The following is an 18,242-nucleotide window of genomic DNA, read 5'->3' on the forward strand; positions in this document are numbered from 1 at the left end:
GGCTGATTTAATTCAGAAGACTTATCTATTATCCAAAAATGTCTCTCTGTGGCTGTTGTTCCTTTCTCACTAGCATTAAAAAATTCAAGGTCAATAAAGCATTATGTAATCTATTTCTGGGGGTATTTTTCATCCCTTTCTGTTTGTTTATCATATCTTTTCTAGTTTGATTTAATCTTTCTATAACTGCCTGACCTGTAGGATTGTGTGGTATATCTGTAGTATGCTTTATATTATAATAAGCAAAAAACAGTTTCATTTTCTTATACACATATGCTGGACCATTATCTGTCTTTATTTGTGCACGTATACCCATGATGGCCATAATTTCTAATAAATATTTGATTACTGAATTAACCTTTTCTGAGCTCAAAGCAGTTGCCCATTGAAAAACTGAATAAGTGTCTGTGCTGTGGTGCACATATTTTAATTTTTTTAGTTTTCCAAATTCTGTAAAGTGGAACACATCCATCTGCCAGACCTCATTTTTTTGAGTACCTTTGGGTTACTCCCTGCAGGTAATGGTATTTGATTATAGAAAGAGCAAGTAGTACATCTCTTTATAATCTCCTTAGCTTGTTGCCATGTAATAGAGAACTTTTTCTTTAAACCTTTGCTATTGACATGGTGTTTTTCATGAAATTTTGATGCTTTCAGCACACTTCCAATCAACAATCAGTCAATTTCTGCATTACCTTGTGCTAGAGAACCTGGCAGACCCATATGGGATATGGTGTGTGTTATGTATAAAGGACAAAGCCTGTTCCTGATTATGTTTTGAACCTGAATGAATGACGAAGTCTATTCTGTATCATCCGGTATAAATTCAGTGGTTTCAATATGCAAGACAACTCTTTCTGCATATTGTGAATAAGTTAACTATATTGAGAGGTTCTTTAAAATCCCTTAGTACCATGAAACTAGCATGTATTTCTGCCTTTTGGACAGAATGATAAGGGTTTTGTTTCACCTTACTTAAATCTTCTGATTTGTAACCTGCCTTTCCTGATTTATTTGCATCAGTATAGAATGTACGGGCTCCAGCTATTGGTGTGTCCTGTACAATGTGGGGAAGGATCCAAATAGTTCTCTTTATAAGGTTAATTATATCACTTTTGGGATAATTGCTATTAACCTCTCCTAAAATATTATCACAAGCTCTTTGCCAAGGTTCATTGTCTTCCCATAATTTTTTAATTAGTAAAAGGCAGTGTAACCTCTGCTGGGTCTATACCTGATAGTTGACAAAGTTTCAATTTTTCTTTTATAATTAACTCAGACTTTTGACATAAGATTTTAGCTTTTTACTTAGTTTATGAGGTAAAAAGATCCTTTCTAAGATAATATCTTCTTTTGGCATTAAAATTCTTGTAGGGGAAATTCTGGAAGACAATATGACTAGAATACAATTAAGATTTGGATTCACCCTATCCACATGTGCCTCCTATAATTTTTCTTCAACAACACTCAATTCTTTTTCTGCTTCAGCTGTTAATTCTCTGGGACTATTGAAGTCTTTCTCACCACCTAAGGTTTTGTTTAAATGAACTATTAGATTAGGTGTTATCCCAACAGCTGGTCATAGACTGGAAATGTCTCCTAACAATCTTTGAAAGTCATTAAGAGTCCACAACTGGTCACTCCTAATTTGTGACTTTTGTGTTCTTATTTTATGTAAATATATTTTATAACCTATGTAATTGACAGAATCTCCTCTCTGTATTTTTTCAGGAGCAATTTGTAATTCCCATTTTGGCAAAACTTTCTTTACTTCTTCAAATATTCTTTCTAAATTATCTATGTTTGAATCAACTAGCAAAATGTGATCCATGTAATGGTAAATTATAGATTTAGGAAATTGTTTACGTATTATTTCCAATGGCTGACTTACAAAGTATTGGCATAGGATGGGGTCATTGAGCATTCCCTGTAGAAAGATGGTCCACTGGTTTTTCCTAGTAGGTTGAGAATTATTATAAGTAGGCACTGTGAAGGTAAATTTTTATCTGTCCTTTTCTAGTAAAGGTATAGTGAAGAAACAATCTTTTAAATTAATAACTATAAGAGGCCATCCTTTTGGTAATACAGAAGGCAGAGAAATTCTAGATTTTAGAGGGCCCATAGGTTGAATTACTTTGTTGATAGCTCTTAGATCTGTCACCATTCTCTATTTACCAGATTTCTTTTTAACAACAAATACAGGAGAATTCTAAGGGCTGGTTGATGCTTTAATATGGTGGCCATTTAGTTGGTCCTGTATAAGCTGTTTTAAAGTCTGTAGTTTGTCTTCTGTTAACCGCCACTGTTTAAACCATATTGATTTCTCAGTTAACCATTTTAAAGGTTGGTACCTCTAAAGGTTTGCTGGTTGCTTTGTGTTCTTGTACAGCCTGAATGGCTGGTGACCTTTGTGTACAGTACGTTATAATATCTTTCCCAGAACTTTGAGTTTCTGGGACTGCAGGAATATTAATCTGGGCATTCCATTGCTATAGCAGGTCATGACCCCATAAATTCACTGCACTATTAGCCACATATGGCCTCAGCCTTCCTCTCTGTCCTTTTAGTCCTATGCATTCAACCATCTTGTGCTTTGTTTCACTTGAGATAGGGTCAAATTCCTAGTAACTGAACATCTGCCTTTTGAAGAGGCCAATTTGGATGCCAAGATTCTGGAGTAATGATAATCACATTTATATTTATGTCTATCAAACCAATAATTACATTGCCATTTATATGCACTCTTAGCTTTGGTCGTTGATCATTTATAGAAGTCTGCCAGAATATATGATTCCTATTTCCTATTGGAGTTTATCCGATATAAACTATCTGGATGTTTATTCCATCATCCAGAACAGTATAGTTTTTACAGAAGGCTCTAGATCTTTTAATTTTACTGGTGAGACTTATTCTCCATAGTGACTGGAAATGACTAGACCACTTTTGACTTGGGGGCCTGAGAAAGGCCCCCAAAGAAGTTTCCTGATGGTATCGGGTTGCCTTGTGTGTCTTTTGTTGATTTGTATTCATTGATCCAATGTCAGCCTTTGCCATGCCTCCTACATATACCCTAAGGCTGAGTTCTCCTATTCTTGTCATTTTCAGAGGAGATATTATTCCTAGGACACATTCTTCCTGGTCCACAATCTCTTCTCAGATTTCCTGTTCTAACACAATTAAAATATTTGGCATTTTGATGTTTCCTCATTCCTTTGGAAATTGCTTCTTTTACCCAAGATTCAATATTACAGTCAAATGTCTCAATATTCATTGTATGCAGCTTCCATTCATCCACTGGTGCTGATCTAACCTTTAAAGGCCCAAGTATCTGTTGGTATTCTATGTTGGCATTTTCAAAAACCAGAAATTCAGTAAGTATTTGTCTAGCATCTGGGTCTGTTACTCCTATTTGTATAGCCTTAGTTAATCTTTTTAAAAAGTCACTGAAGGGTTCTCTCTTGCCCTGTGTAACCCTGGTATATGATTCAATTTGTTTTCCTAGTTCTTGAATTGTGTACTAAGCATTGAAGGTTGCTTTGTGGCATAGGGACAATATTTGTTCAGTGTAAAGAACTTGAGCCTGTGGGTCAGCATAAGTGCCCTCACCAAGAATTTGAACTTAGGAAGTCTCAAGTCCTTTTGCTTTTCCTTGTTCTAAAATTTTAGTATCTTCCCTGAAATAACATTTAAACATCAGTTGAGGCCCGTCATCCAGAACTGCTGAAACCAACTAAAACCAGTCATATGGTGTTGCTTTAATGCTAGAAGCCCATGTCTTTACCATCTCCCTAACAAATGTGGGAGCAATGCAAGCCATAAGTTACTACTGCTTGCTTAATTTTTTTTAGATCATTCATTCCTGTAGGTTTCCATCTACCTCCTTTGAATCCTTTTGGGCTTTTAGAACTTGATGCTTTGTTAGAGTAGATTACAGGGCAGGAAGTTAAAACCCTGGGTACATCATCTCTGGTGATGTTAAATCCTGTTCTTGTACCTTCTTTCCCTGCTCATCAGCTTCAATAATTTCCTCAATTGTCTCAAATAGTTTTACTACTGTCTTTTCTAAGGCCTGAATCTCCTGCCCTGTATATATGTCTAGTAATTTTATTGAAGCATCTAGCCTCTAGTCCTCATTCTACACATGTGATGCCAAGGTTTGAAGTTTTCCCTTTAAAGATAACATCTCATCTTTGGGCATTATTTTTGATAGCATGCCAATTTCCTTTCTGCTAACCAATCATAACTTTTTAAGAAATTTTGAGTGACAAATTCAACAGTATGGATTCTTTTAGATAATTTCTCAGTTCCCTTTGACATGGATTCAATTTTGTCTGTCAATGTAATGTTACCCATTTCAATAGTATCATTTTTTCAGCTAACTTTTGATTTTTGATGGTATTAATCCTGTCAGCTATCTGTTCATTATTAGTATAAAAGTGCCTCATTCTTGACTCTGTCATCAAATCAATTCCTTAAAGATATAATATAAAGAAAAAAATTGAGTCCCAATATCAAATAAATGAATGTATCACAATAACTATAACTAAAATAATAACTTGCAGCATGTAATCCATAGTATTAGCAAAAAAGTTACTAAAACTTTCAATGCTAATGTTGTTTGTAATTATATAACTTTCAAGTTTATTGATTTATTAATTACTTGTTATGAGGTTCGGTAAATTGTTTTAGGTGTAATAATCTTTACTGTCCAGCAGGTGTCATGGTTGCAGAGTTGCAACTAGTGGTGGCAGAACCAATGTTGCCAGGCACAGTCCAGCACCACTTTCGTTTCCTTCCTTGGTGCTGGGTTAATAGAAAGAAATATACTTTGCTTGACAAATTATGAGCAAGTAAATCAATTCCATACATAGAGCAAGAAGCCCAGAACTCACAGTCAGAGAGCACAAACTGGAAGCTGCACAGGTTGCCACACAGCAGGGAATGCAACAGGTGGGAGAGGGGGTAGGAATTGGGCATGAGCTTGGACATGCAGTAAGCTCTTCTGTGGTGGGGGTTTTACAAAAACTGCTTAGTAAGTAAAAGCAAGCCAAGTGGGCAGGGGTGGGAGACTTTCTGGGCTGTTGACCAGTTAGGCCATTAACTTGATAGGTGTGGAATTTGGATCCATGTGGGTGCCAGATGAAGATGGACACTAAAAAGAAATCCCACAACAGCTCAGAATTGAGTATAATAAAGGATTATATATTTAGGGGTAGACTCACAGATCACAGTCCTCTGCTCAAACAGGGAACAGCAACTGAATCACGCAGCCGGAAGACAGAGATGCACACATTACATTGGCATATATAGTATAAGAGGCCATGCCCAAGTGGGCAGGTAACTTAAAGGCTACTGGCAGTAGGAATTCCTACAGCCGATTTGGATACAACACATTCTCCCAGCAACAGATCAGAAAAAATGGAAGATGTCCCGAGAGAATGTGAAACTGTTTCCTCCATGGTGGTATTTGAAAACCTGCCAGAGAAAGTGACTGGCATAGTCCTGACCATCCTAGTGGAGAATATAAGTGGCTTCCCCAGTGATGACTTTAAGGTGAAGTGATCTGAGATCTTGACGTCACCGTAGTTACCTTTCAAAAGCCTAAAAGTAAGACCCAGGGAGACCCTGCATCCCCTGGCTTCTGTCCACCACACCCCAGAGTTTGGGACATCTCTGAGTATTTGACTCTTTGTTGTATTGTGCAACCAAGGCCTCTAAGCCAATAGAGGTGCCTTTCCCCTCAGATTTTTGAAAGATGAACAAATTCAGTTTGAGATTCAATTTGGGTCTGTTTAGTAAACTGCCTTTTATTACATGATTGTTTGAGTGCATGGGGGAAGAAATATAAAGTCCCAGGCGATTTTAAATGGAGGAGTTGGAACTCTTACTCTACTTCCCCAGGAGGAGTTAAGACTGGCCTGTCACCACGCCACACTTCTGTAAGGCAATGATGCCAACAGACTTACCCTAGTGCTTAGTGTCAGGCACCTGCCCGTCTCTGTTGTGTTCATTTATTCCTTCCTTTTACAACCCTGTGACGGGGCTCGATGTTGCCAAGAGATGGAGGAACTGGAATTAAACCTGGGCAGCCAACTTCCACTCCCCTTTTCCCTATCATTTTACCACACAGCACTTCTCCTTGGTGTAACCCTTTCATGGTCACACATGTGGAGATGAGGGAGCCCACTTAACGGGGAAAATGAGTGCCCCAGCCAGCAAGATGGTAGAATGGACAAAGGCACTGTGACCAAGTCTGACAGCCTGAGTTTGATCCCTGGAACCCATACAAGTTGCCCTCCAAACTCCAGATGCATGCACACACATGCACTGGTATGTGCACATGCATAAACATGAAAAAGACTCTGTTAGGTCATTGTCATAAGCAGGGCCCAGCTCCACCTAAAACGGAAATTTTTCAAATCTAAACCCCATGTCCCATGGGCACAGCAGTGGGTGTCAGTCAAGCACAGGGGGTATGGTCAGAATTCTGGTCCTGTAACTTAACTAGTTACAAAGATGACCAAGTTATTATTTCTCTAGTCCTTACCCACTCATTCATAAAATGGGAATGGTCATACTTACTTAAATTCTTGTGAAGATTACTAAGATACTACCTCAGGCGTGATAAGGATTTGATAAAGGACACTTATTTCAAGTTTATTATTCTTTATTATAAACAGAAATTTAAAGATTTGTTTACTTTATGTGTACCTGCCTGCATGTATCTGTGTATCACATGCATGCAGTGCCTGAAGCAGCCAGTAGAAGGCACAGAATTTCCCTGGAACTGGAGTTTCAGATGGTCCTGGGCTTCCAAGTGGATGCTGGGAACTGAATCACAGTCCTCTACAAAGACAGGAAGGGCTGTTAACCTCTGAGCCATCTCTCCAGACCCATAAAGGGAAATTTAAATTGAAATGATCTTGTTTCTGTTCATTGAGCAACAATCTTGAGTGTATTCTGTGTTAGCTTCGGTTACTGTGACAAACACCTGAGGTCATTAGCCTCCAAAAAGAGAGGATTGTGCCATATCACAGTTTGGGTGGTTTCAGTTCATGGTCGGTTAGCCCTGCTGCCCTAAGGCTTATGCTACCCTGGGGCTTATGGAGAGACAGAGAGATAGAGAGACATAGAGAGAGAGAGAGAGAGAGAGAGAGAGAGAGAGAGAGAGAGAGAGAGACAGAGAGGGGATCATCTTGTCCCCTACCTACCCCATCAATGACTGGGACATTCTCACAGACCTCACTTGTTAAGGATCCACTACTTCCCAATAACACATGGGCCTCAGGGACAGTTTCGGTCCAAACTATGACTACTGTTATGGGCCAGGTATTGGTTTAGGGACTGAGGCACAAAGATGGCTAAAATCATGGTTCCCTTTCTAGAGGAACTCTGTCTGGGAGGAGGAGGGAGGCATGTATGTCAATGAATAATGGAGACGAAAGAGAGGCTGTCTCCTAAGTGTAGTAACCTGAGAGGGGTGGGAGACAGGACCGTGCATAGTTGTCCCCACCTGAGTGTGTCCTCCAGCAGTGTCACCTGACCATCTCCAAAGGACACCAAGCTTATTCATGCTGGCACTGCTCCCTTCTCTTGTCTGTTTGACACCCCCCCCGCATTTAGTGTTCAAATTAAAGACCATATATAAATCATATACTGTCCGAGTCTGAGTCCCCATTTCATCTGTTCCTTATTGGAGCCCCAGAAGGCAATTCAACTGTGTTCAAGATCCATATCTTCCCAGTGATATACAAGCAAGGACTTGTATTCATTTCTCAGATCCCAGTACAATGATTGACATGTGACAGGCCTATCATCCCCACTGTTAATTTAAATGAGATATTTAGGCTGAGTCATGAAGATAAATAGACCAACTGAAAAAATAAAGGAGGGAGAGCTGTAGACATTGCCCTATTTTGTTAGCATGGTTCCATTTGATCCTTATTACCACAGTATAGCAAAAATACCTCTATCGTCCATGTTGCAGAAGAACATTGCAGACATGGACATTGCAGATACCAGCTGTTGCATATACAAGTTCAAAAGAAACTTCAAAACCATGACTGGTTGCTGGCTTTTTTGTTTTGTTTCAGGTTTTTTTTTTGAGACAAGGTTTCTTTGTCTATCATTGGGTGTAGTAAAACTAGCTCGGTAGACCAGGCTGACCTCAAACTCACAGAGATCGCCTTGTCTCTGCCTCCCAAGTGCTGACTCATGATGAGGTGTTTTTTTTTTTGTGGAAACATGAAAATAAAACTGAAAGTGCTCCTTGGATGTGTGTTTGGAGTCAGTAGCCTGGCTGTGGATGTAGGCTCCTACCTGCTACCATAGTGGGCATCAGTGGTCTTGAGAAAATGGGGAAAAGAGTGGCATTGTATGGAGTGTGCTCTGGAGGATTGGCTATGGCCAGCTCAGTAGCAGAAAATACAATTAGCTAGGTCCCCCTTCTGGGTTGTAGCCAAGCCATTTCTTCTAGACCATGCAGAGATGTCATCAAAATTCTCTCATTTTATTGTTTTGTAGATACCAAAAAATTTATCAGTGATCTTATCCAATCACTACAGCTACAGTTTGCCCCAAGACTTCTGGAAACAGCAAATACTGTTAGGGTAGAAAACCAGAATGAACAGAGTCTGAAGGAGAAAGTGGCCATTTCTCCGGGGAAACATTTTCTTTTGGAACACAGTGGTTTCCTGGATGATCTAAGGAAAGAGAACCCGGAGACGGAGATTCATTACGATGCTGCCACTCAACACCTGTGCTTTAAGGGATCTCGTGTAGATGTGTATAAAGTAAAGTGTGACATCCAGGAAAAGGTGTATTCCATGCCTCAGAAAGACGTCCCGATTCCTTCTGAACTCTTCATGTTTCTGCAGCAAGTAGACAGTCAGGAATTCTCCAAGACTCTTTTTGAAGCACAGAAAATTCTTGCCATGTATGAGCTGAAAGGTACAGCTCTTCTCTTGACGGCCTGTTCTTTCGGAGCCCTGGCAGTAGCAGAGAAGAAAATGTTTGATGCATTAAGTTATAAAATCATTGAAGTTGAAGAAAAGGAAGTTTTTAGAGGCAATGCGTGGAAACTGAAAATTCACCCTCTGCAAATGACACACTCCTCCACTGCAAGCATTATGATAAAGAATGAATTGACTTTAGGAACCCCCGCTGAGATCACCATTGCAGGCTGTGTGAAACAAGTAAATGAAATCTATGGTCAGCTCCTTGAGTTCTTGGAAAACAATATGAAATTTGAAAGACTGGTTGAAATTGAATCGGTTGTGATTATTAAGTACTTAAGGGCAGACAAGAATCTGTTCTGGGCAGAGATAAGGAAGGCCAATGTGCAGGCAAGTTTTAAGCTGAAAGACGAACCAAAAGGCATTTTACTAACTGGCTCCAAGAGTAAAGTTCTAGAGTGCATGAACATGGTCAAACAAATCCGGGATTCAGTCTGCATTAAAAGGTTCCAGATTGATAAGCCTGGTGCTAGGCACTTCTTCCAGGACAAAGCATCCTATTACAAAAGTGAGATCTACCGCCTGTATGGATGCATCATTGAGCTCCAGGAGGGTGCAGAGAAGGACAAAGGCAGCCTTGATGAGCAGAAGTGCCTCTTACAGAAGGACATAGCCCCTGGAGTCACGCTGATTGTACAGCAGGGAGACCTGACTCGGTTCCCTGCTGATGTGGTAGTGAATGCGGCAAATGAGAATTTGAAACACCTTGGTGGTCTGGCCCTCGCTCTTTCAAATGCAGCTGGCCCTGAACTTCAAGCAGAATGTGACAAAATAGTGAGAAAGAATGGCATGGTCCTACCTGGCATTGCCGTTATCTCAAAACCAGGCAAGCTCCCTTGCCAATATGTTGTCCACGCAGTAGGGCCTCGGTGGAACAGAAATAAGGCCCAGGAGTGCGTGAGACTATTAAAGAGAGCTGTGGAACGAAGTCTCACCTTAGCTGAGTTCGTCAAGTGTCACTCCATAGCCATGCCAGCTATCAGCTCTGGAATCTTTGACTTTCCCTTAGACCTGTGTGTGGCCACCATTGTTTCAGCCATCAAAGACTACTTCCAACGCAAGCTAGACAGGCGCACCTTGAAAAAGATTTATCTGGTGGACATATCTGCAAAGGTTGCTGGGGCCTTTGCTGAAGCTGTAGAAACTACATATAAAGCCACCCTCTCCCATGCAGCTTCGCCATTCAGTTTAAAAGCATTAAAATCAGTGCCACCTGGGAAAACATCGCAGACACCACAGACACAGGACTATGTGCTGGTGTCCCCAGAAGGCCTGAAAATCCGACTGATGAAAGAAGGTATTCAGAATGCCAAGGTGAGTGTCCCTGTCACCAACAATGTGCTGTGATGTCACTGGCCTCTGCCAGCTTTATTGAGGACCAAAGGAAGACAGGGTGGAGGGAAAGGACTGAGGAAAATTCCCTGCTCTCCTCCTCGGACCTTCAAACATTTTTCACAAATGCTGGGCTTTTTGCCAAATCACTTAGTAGTAGAGATGGATGTGTCTGTAGGGATCAAAAGGGCTCTGGGATAAGTCACTCCATCTCGGTAACTGTGGTCCATAGTAGGGGACACTGCACATCTCTCCTCATCTTCATCATTTCTGTCTGTTCTTGTCTGGTCCATCTAGTGCTGGCTTCTGTCAGTTACAGGTGTGGAAGAGCATGGGGAATGCAGAGGACAGGAATTTAACCAATGACACAAGTAAGGGTGACCTTGGGTGCTGGAGTGGATGAGGGAGCTCAGTTCCCGGAACCCATCTGTGGGTCCTTTGTGAGGAAGGAGTGAGTGGGTGGGCTGGAGGAAGGTCCAGATGTTGGAAGTCATGTAAGGACAATTCTTGTTTTGTGAATTTGTTGCAGGAGACTAAAGTTTTTTGGATAGGCTGGCACTGAGGAAGCCCCAGCAATCCTCCTGTCTCAGTCCTAAACACACACACACACACACACACACACACACACACACACTCACACACACACATCCACTGGAGATATAGGCATGAGAAGCTACTGCTCTTGCCCTCTCTGCCTTTAATTACAACACTTGTAAGACAGAGGCAGGCAAATCTCTGTGAGTTCAAGGCAAGCCTGGTCTACATAGAATTCCAGCCCATCCTGGGCTACATAGTGAGACCTGATTTCCCTCCCTTCTTCCTGAAAAGTATTTAATACCCTTTCCAACACAGGCTCTACTCATTGAAACCATAGCTGTCCTAAGCAGGGCAGGCTAGTACCTGCTTCCTGACCAGTAGCTGCAGGTCGCTCTGCATGGTTGTAGCTGTGTCCTCCAGTGAATGTCTGTCTCACCCTTCTGATTTCTTTGGGTGGTTGGAGCTCAGAGTTGGGTGACCTGCTCTTTCTGTCACTCAGAGGCTCTGACCATTTTGTTGTTACTGTTTTGCTTTTAAGACAAATGCTTGGCTGAGGCTCAGTTGAAAGAGAGTTTGCCTAGCAGGCATGAAGTCCTGGGTTCAGTCCCTTAGCACTACATAAACATGGGTGGAGCCACAAGTCTGTAAAAGAAGCATTAGGGAGATGGAGGGAGGAGAATCAGAAATTCAATTCAAATTTATCCTTGGCTACAAAGTGAATTTGAAGCCAGCCTGGACTATATAAGACCTTGTTTTTTTTTTTTAAAAGGAAAAAAAAAGAAGAGAAGAAAACTATTACAACAACACAAAGAAAACAAACATCATAATATAAAGAAAATTTGTTAAAGAATTATTTCTGTTATTTTTTAAATACACGTGTGTATGTGTGTGTGTGAGAGAGAGAGAGACCAGGTGAGTGAATGTCACATCTGTGCGGATGCCCAGAGGCCAGAAGGCAGTGTCAGATCCTTTGGAGATGGACTCCAGGTGTTTGTGAGCCACATGAGTGGATACTGGGAACAGAACCTGGGGCCTCTGGAAGAAGAACAAATGCTCTTAATTGCTGAGCCAGCTTTCCAGCCCCTACAGTGAAAATTTTAACCAATCCTTGAAAGCTTTGTTTAAAGACCAAGATCAAAGCCCTAAATTATCTCCACTAGGTGTCACTTGTCCCCACCGATAGGTAGAGATGCTGGGTATGATAATAGATGAAATGAACTAGATGTTGTAACCCTGTCTTGCTTTGAATTGTTTTGAAGAGAAAGTGTCTTTAAGCATCCTCCAAGAACATGTCTTGGTGAGTTGTGACCACCAAATGTTGCTACTGAAACAAAAATACATCTATTTTTATTTCATGTGCATTGGTGTTTTGCCTCCATATATTTCTATATGAGACTGTCGGATCCCCAGGAACTGGAGTTACAGATAGTTATGAGCTGCCATGTGGATTCTGGGAATTGAACCCAGGTCTTCTGGAAGAGCAGTCAGTGCTCTTACCCACTGAGCCATTGCCCTAGCCCCACAATTGGACATTTTAACCTGGACATGCTGCTGCAGCATGTTCCCACAGGTTAAGCTGAGCAAAGCTAAACATCATTTTAACAGTTGGCTATTGATGGCTTTTTTTCTTAAAACAGTGTTGTATAACTCACAGTTCACATTCAAGTGGGCACATCAGTGGTTTTCAGTATATTCACTAAAAATAAACATGGAACATCTCGGTGTTGGAGCTCAGGCAGGGATAATTCTTGCAGTGTGAACATAAGTGTGTGTGTGTGTGTGTGTGTGTGTGTAACCACAATCATGCAGCCATACCTGCAATCTAAATGTAGTGCACTCTAATCCCACCAGAAAGAAATTTGTGCTCCCTAGTATTTACTCGTAATCTATGCACCAGCTCACCCCACCCCTCCTAGCTCTAGAGAACATCTAATCTGCTCTATTGTTTGCTTGTTTAATTTTCTTTTTGAAACCGGGTACACGGCTCTGGTTGTCCTGGGACTTGCAGTGTGGACCAGACTGATTTTAGACTCACAGAAATCTACCTGCCTCTGCCTCCTGACTGCTGGGTTTAAAGGTGTGTGCCCCAACACCTGGCTCTACAGATTCACCTGTTATTGAAGTCTCATGTAAATGAAATAATATATTTGTATCATCTGTGACCAGTTTCTTTCACTGATGAGAATTCTTTCAGGGAGGGGTTGCCTGGACTGCAGCTTGTATCAGTACTTCATCCCTCTTAGTGGCTGCATAATATCCTATTAGATGAAGATGCATTTTTTTCCCAGCCATTAACTAAAGGACATTTGAATTGTTTCCACACAGACTTTTATGAGTTTTGTTTCTTTGAACATTAATCACAAAACAACCAAGAAAGTGTTGTCTTCCTTTTGTCAAGCCCAGTGGCTCAAATGTAGTCATGGTTGATGAATGCCTTTACTAAGAATTTGAAAGGAATCTTTGGTTTTGTCTTTAAGACCCATGTGGTTGTCAACTCCATTCCCTCGGATCTTGCACTCAACAATGGACCCCTTTCTAAGGCCTTACTGGAAAAGGCCGGGCCAGAACTCCAGAAGGAACTGAATGAAGCAGGACAAGGGGTCTCTGTCAAGGCAGGCACAATTCTACAAACCAGTGGCTGTAACCTGAACTGCCACCTTGTATTTCATGTGGTCGTTCCACAGTGGAAAGTGAACGACACTGCATCGTCACTGAAGGTAGGACCCAGCTATACATTCTCCAGCCCATGGGTAGCTCTCTGGACTCCCCTACAGCACACCACAGCTACTCCCTGTCTGCTTCTTTTCTGGGACAGCATCATGAGTTGGCAGGTCCCATAGCATGGCCATTTCTTTTCAGTTGTAGATGACTTCTTGTAGGTCATAGTTCATATAGGTCATAGTTAGAAACCTAAGTTACTTATTGTGCTCAGCAATTACTGATGGTCAGGGAAGGGTTGGGGGAATATACTGCATTTATTGAGGAAAGGTAAGGTGAGGGCTTGAAGCTGGGAGACAGTGATAGACTGGGACAGTTGTGGCTTCCCCTCTTTGCTTATGGTGGAGTGAGTCTGTGCTCTTGTAAAGGTGTCCAAGTTCTCTTTCTCATCTCTTCTCCGCAGTTTCCCCCTCACTCTGCTGCTAACTTTTGTTGAAAGCACAATAGAGTGGACAGTGCTCCCAGGACAAGCTGCTGACTGCTAACTTCTTAGGGTCCCCCATTTCTAAAGAAGACATTTAAGGAAGTGCTCTGTGCTTTTCAGATCATGAAAAACATCATCAGAGACTGTCTAGGAACCACGGAGGCACTGTCTCTGCAATCAATTGGATTTCCAGCAATAGGAACAGGAAATCTGGGGTTTCCTAAACCCGAATTTGCTAAACTGATAATTTCAGAAGTGCTCAAATTTAGTAGCAAGAACCACCTGAAAACTTTACAGGAAGTTCAGTTTCTTCTGCACCCGAAGGACATCGAAAGCATTCAGGTACAGACTCCTCTTGCTTTTGATCCCTTTGCCAACTGCAGTTCAGGACCTGTGTTCTTCTACATCTTTTTGGTCTAATAGAATGTTTGTTTCATGTGTTTTCAATGCAGGATACTGGGCTGGTTATATGTAGCACGACAAATTTCAAGATAATTAGCTACAGAAGGAGAAAACCCTCTTTTTATTCGGGAAAGTTTCAAACACCCACAAATGTCCATAAACCAACCCAATGAAGTTCTATCTTTTATTCAGCCTCAACTGCTATTGCTCTGTGGCCAGGTGTTTGATTTGTTTCTCACATGTAATGTTGACACATGATTCTGTCTCTAAACATTCATCAATTCATTTTGAACATAACCTTACCACTAAAACACACCTCGAAATGGCAGTCATTCCTTTATTTGGTCAATGATAGTGTTAATGTGTGAGGTTCCAGCTGTCTCATGAATGCCTCTCCATCTCTCCATCCTTATGTCTGGATCAGAATCAAATAAGTAAGGCTCACACATTGTAATACTCATTGTATAATCAGGTAAGTAAGGCTCACACATTGTAATACCCATTATAGAATTATATAAGTAAGACTTACACATTGTAATAACCATAATAGAGTCAGATAAGTAAGGCTCGCACATTGTAATAGTCATTATAGAATCATGTAAGTAAGGCTCACACATTGTAATAACAATAATAGAGTCAGATAAGTAAGGCTCGCACATTGTAATATTCATTATAGAATCATGGAAGTCAGGCTCAAACGTTGTAATATCCATTATAGAGTCAGATAAGTAAGGCTCACACAGTGTAATACCCATTGTTTTTTATCAGCCTATGGGGTTGCCTCTCCTATGAACATAAACATGCTAATACATCATATAAAGGTACAGTTATGGCATTAACGACTTGAGAACTTTAGGATGAGATGCAGGTGATTCCTCTGGAAATGCAATTAATCACAGCATAGGATATGGCTTGAACTCATCCCCATGTGACTTAGGACACTTGGACCAGAAATACTAGAATCATCCTCAGTCACAGTGTGTCACATCAGCTATGGTAATGTGGTCTGACTCTAAGGCCTGATTTCTGTTCTCCACGTCTTTATAATCCAATAGAGCACATGACTTTAGTGTTTGAAAAGTTTCTACAATGTCACAGTAAAGGTAGCAGCCCACAGATGCCCATGGATGCGGCTGTTGAAATTTTTGGGTCCTACTTCATTATTATCCAGATCTAGACACTACCTACAAATTCATGGAAGGAAGCACAGGGAACCTACATTCTAATCGGACAGCCAAAGCTCCCGACTCCTTCAGCTTGGACTGTGTAAATACAGTGAGGTTTGTTTGTGTAGAGTTTTGTTAGACAGGTTCTTGCTAAGTAGTCCAGACAGTTCAGACTCATAGTAATCCTCCTGAATCAGCCTCCAGAATACTGGGAATATAAGTATGTATCCACTTGCCCGGCTACTAAGAGTTTTAAATAGCTTTCCTGTGACATCATGTTGTAAGGTGATGTGGACATTTCTGTAGTGCATGCTCTCCCTTCTAGAAGTCATAACTACTTTAGAAGTTTAGATTTCTGTACACAACGTGAACAGGAGGTGGAGGAGCTGAGATTTTTGTATGATATGAATGTCTGCATGAATAGGGATGAATCCTGTCTCATAGACTTGAGTCTCCCAAACTTTATTAGGGAAATGTTGCTCTCTCTCTCTCTCTCTCTCTCTCTCTCTCTCTCTCTCTCTCTCTCTCTCAGTTTTTCAAGACTGGGGTTCTCTGTGTAGCTCTGTCTGTCTGTCCTGCACCTCACTGTATAGACTGCGCTGACCTTTGCTCATAGATCCTATTTCCTCTGCCTCCCGAGTGCTGGAATTAAAGGTGCTGCCACTAGCACCCAACTGGTCTCATTTTCTTGAATACATAGAATACTCTGTAGATCTATGAAAAGGATTAGTCTCTACCAACACCTTTAACACATTTAAATGCTATATTCTCGCTCCAACCGTGATTAAGATTTAAAGGCATCTAAACTCTTTTCATTTACAAAAAAAAGCTGCTTGTGAGCAGAGACCAGGACAGAGACTGAATAGTAGGAGTCGAAAGTCTGAACATGGCTTCTAGGCGCAGCTTCTCTGGGCTGTTTGGTTAAGAAGGGAATGTGTTTCCATGCAGACACACTGAGCAGCACAAAATGCAGAGATTGTTTAGTCAGCTTTGTCCCAGTCTCCTCTGCTGTATGATTCTAGATGAGATCATGTAAGTGTGCAATTTAATATCCTTTCCACTTGAAAGTATAAAATAAACATTTCTACATTCCTCTAAATAGTCTTTGAAAGTATAATTTTTATTGGCTACTGTTTTAACACATGGGCACGTGAAAGTGTAGAATTATTCCTCCATTGGATTTTAACTGTCTGGTTTTTGTTATAAACATCTCTCTATTTAAGAAGATTTACAACTTTGTTCACATCTATATTTTACAGGACACATTTGTAAAAAGTGTATGTATACTTTGTCTTTCATTTTGTTTTCTGATGTTTCATTTTTTGAGACAGAGTTTCTCTGTATAGGTCTGACTGTCCTGGAACAACACACTCTGTAGACTAGGGAGGCCTCAAATTTGAGATCCACCTGCCTCTGCCTCCACATATATATATATATATATATATATATATATATATATATATATATATGTGTGTGTGTGTGTGTGTGTGTGTGTGTGTGTGTGTGTGTGTGTGCGCGCGCGCGCGTGTGTGTGTGTGTGTGTGTGTTTTTCAAGATACAGTTTCTCTGTACCTTTGAAGCCTGTCCTGGAACTAGCTCTTGTAGACCCGGCTGGCCTCAAACTCACAGAGATCTTCCTGCCTCTGCCTCCCGAGTGCTGGAATTAAAGGTGTGTGCCACCACTTCCTGACCAATATGTATATTTTTTATAACTTTAAAATATTGAGGTAAATTAAATACTACTGTTTGAGGGCTGCTATTTTCCAATCATGTGTATGTACACTGTTTGAATCCTGATGTAGTTGCCATAGAAGAGAGAGAAGCTCACCAAGATGCCAAGTCTTCATTTTCTGAATGAGTAGAGGGGTTCAGCCTTCTTGGAAGAAACTAACACCAGCTCACAGTATCTCACTCTAGTTACTTTATGCAAACAGATACAAGGTTAATAGGGGCTGGGAAATGTTCCAACTACTGAAGTCATCTTGCTTTTGCTGCCCTTGAGAGCAGACAGCCCACACATTATGGGATGCCATAGTCTGAAGTAAGAACTCCAGGATTCCAGGAGTGTCTTCAGACTAAAGTCAGCACAGCTACAAGCTCTCACAGAGCACCAAGTGCAGAGATTCCAGAAAGGCAACATTTCTTCAAGGTTGAAACAGTCTCAAAACTATTCTCAGCCTCTACCAATCAACCCAAATATAGCAAAGGTTTTCCTGAAACATGTTACCCAAAGCCAGGCACAACAGCTTTATGATACACATGACTACATGTGTGCATACAGAATCAAAACTCCCAGGACTCACACTCATTCATTATGTAGAGAGTATAATGACTAAAACTGCATTTGTATTTCCAGGCATTTGCTAATGAATTTGACAAAAGGAGTCATGGAAATCCAAGTGACACACAAGGTACAGTAAAGTGTTTAAGTTGACCAGTGATTTCTTGTTACTAAGTGATTTCTTGTTACTAAGTAACAGGGAAAGGATGATGGTGATCATTTCTCTGATAAATCAAACTATGGAACATATTAAATAAAAATTAAATGATATTCTATGCATGTGAATACAAAAGACATTGGCCTATTTAAGTGACTTGGGGCAAAAGGGAAAGGTGGCCAGATTATATAATCTGTACTGTGGGATTTTT

General features: G+C 40.8%; 1 protein-coding gene across 1 annotated transcript in view; it reads left to right on the forward strand.

The window, feature by feature from the left end:
* The window catches only part of LOC125413072 (protein mono-ADP-ribosyltransferase PARP14-like), a 40,230-nt gene that overhangs the window by 11,474 nt on the left and 10,514 nt on the right, over positions 1 to 18,242 (forward strand). Inside the window, exons 4-7 of the mRNA XM_087901055.1 lie at positions 8,524 to 10,328; positions 13,361 to 13,600; positions 14,146 to 14,367; positions 17,950 to 18,004. Coding sequence (XP_087757181.1) covers positions 8,524 to 10,328; positions 13,361 to 13,600; positions 14,146 to 14,367; positions 17,950 to 18,004 — 2,322 coding nt within the window. The remainder of the gene's footprint in view (positions 1 to 8,523; positions 10,329 to 13,360; positions 13,601 to 14,145; positions 14,368 to 17,949; positions 18,005 to 18,242) is intronic.

Source organism: Myodes glareolus, chromosome 2, assembly GCF_982192425.1.
Source record: "Myodes glareolus chromosome 2, mMyoGla1.1, whole genome shotgun sequence".
NCBI lineage: Eukaryota > Metazoa > Chordata > Mammalia > Rodentia > Cricetidae > Myodes > Myodes glareolus.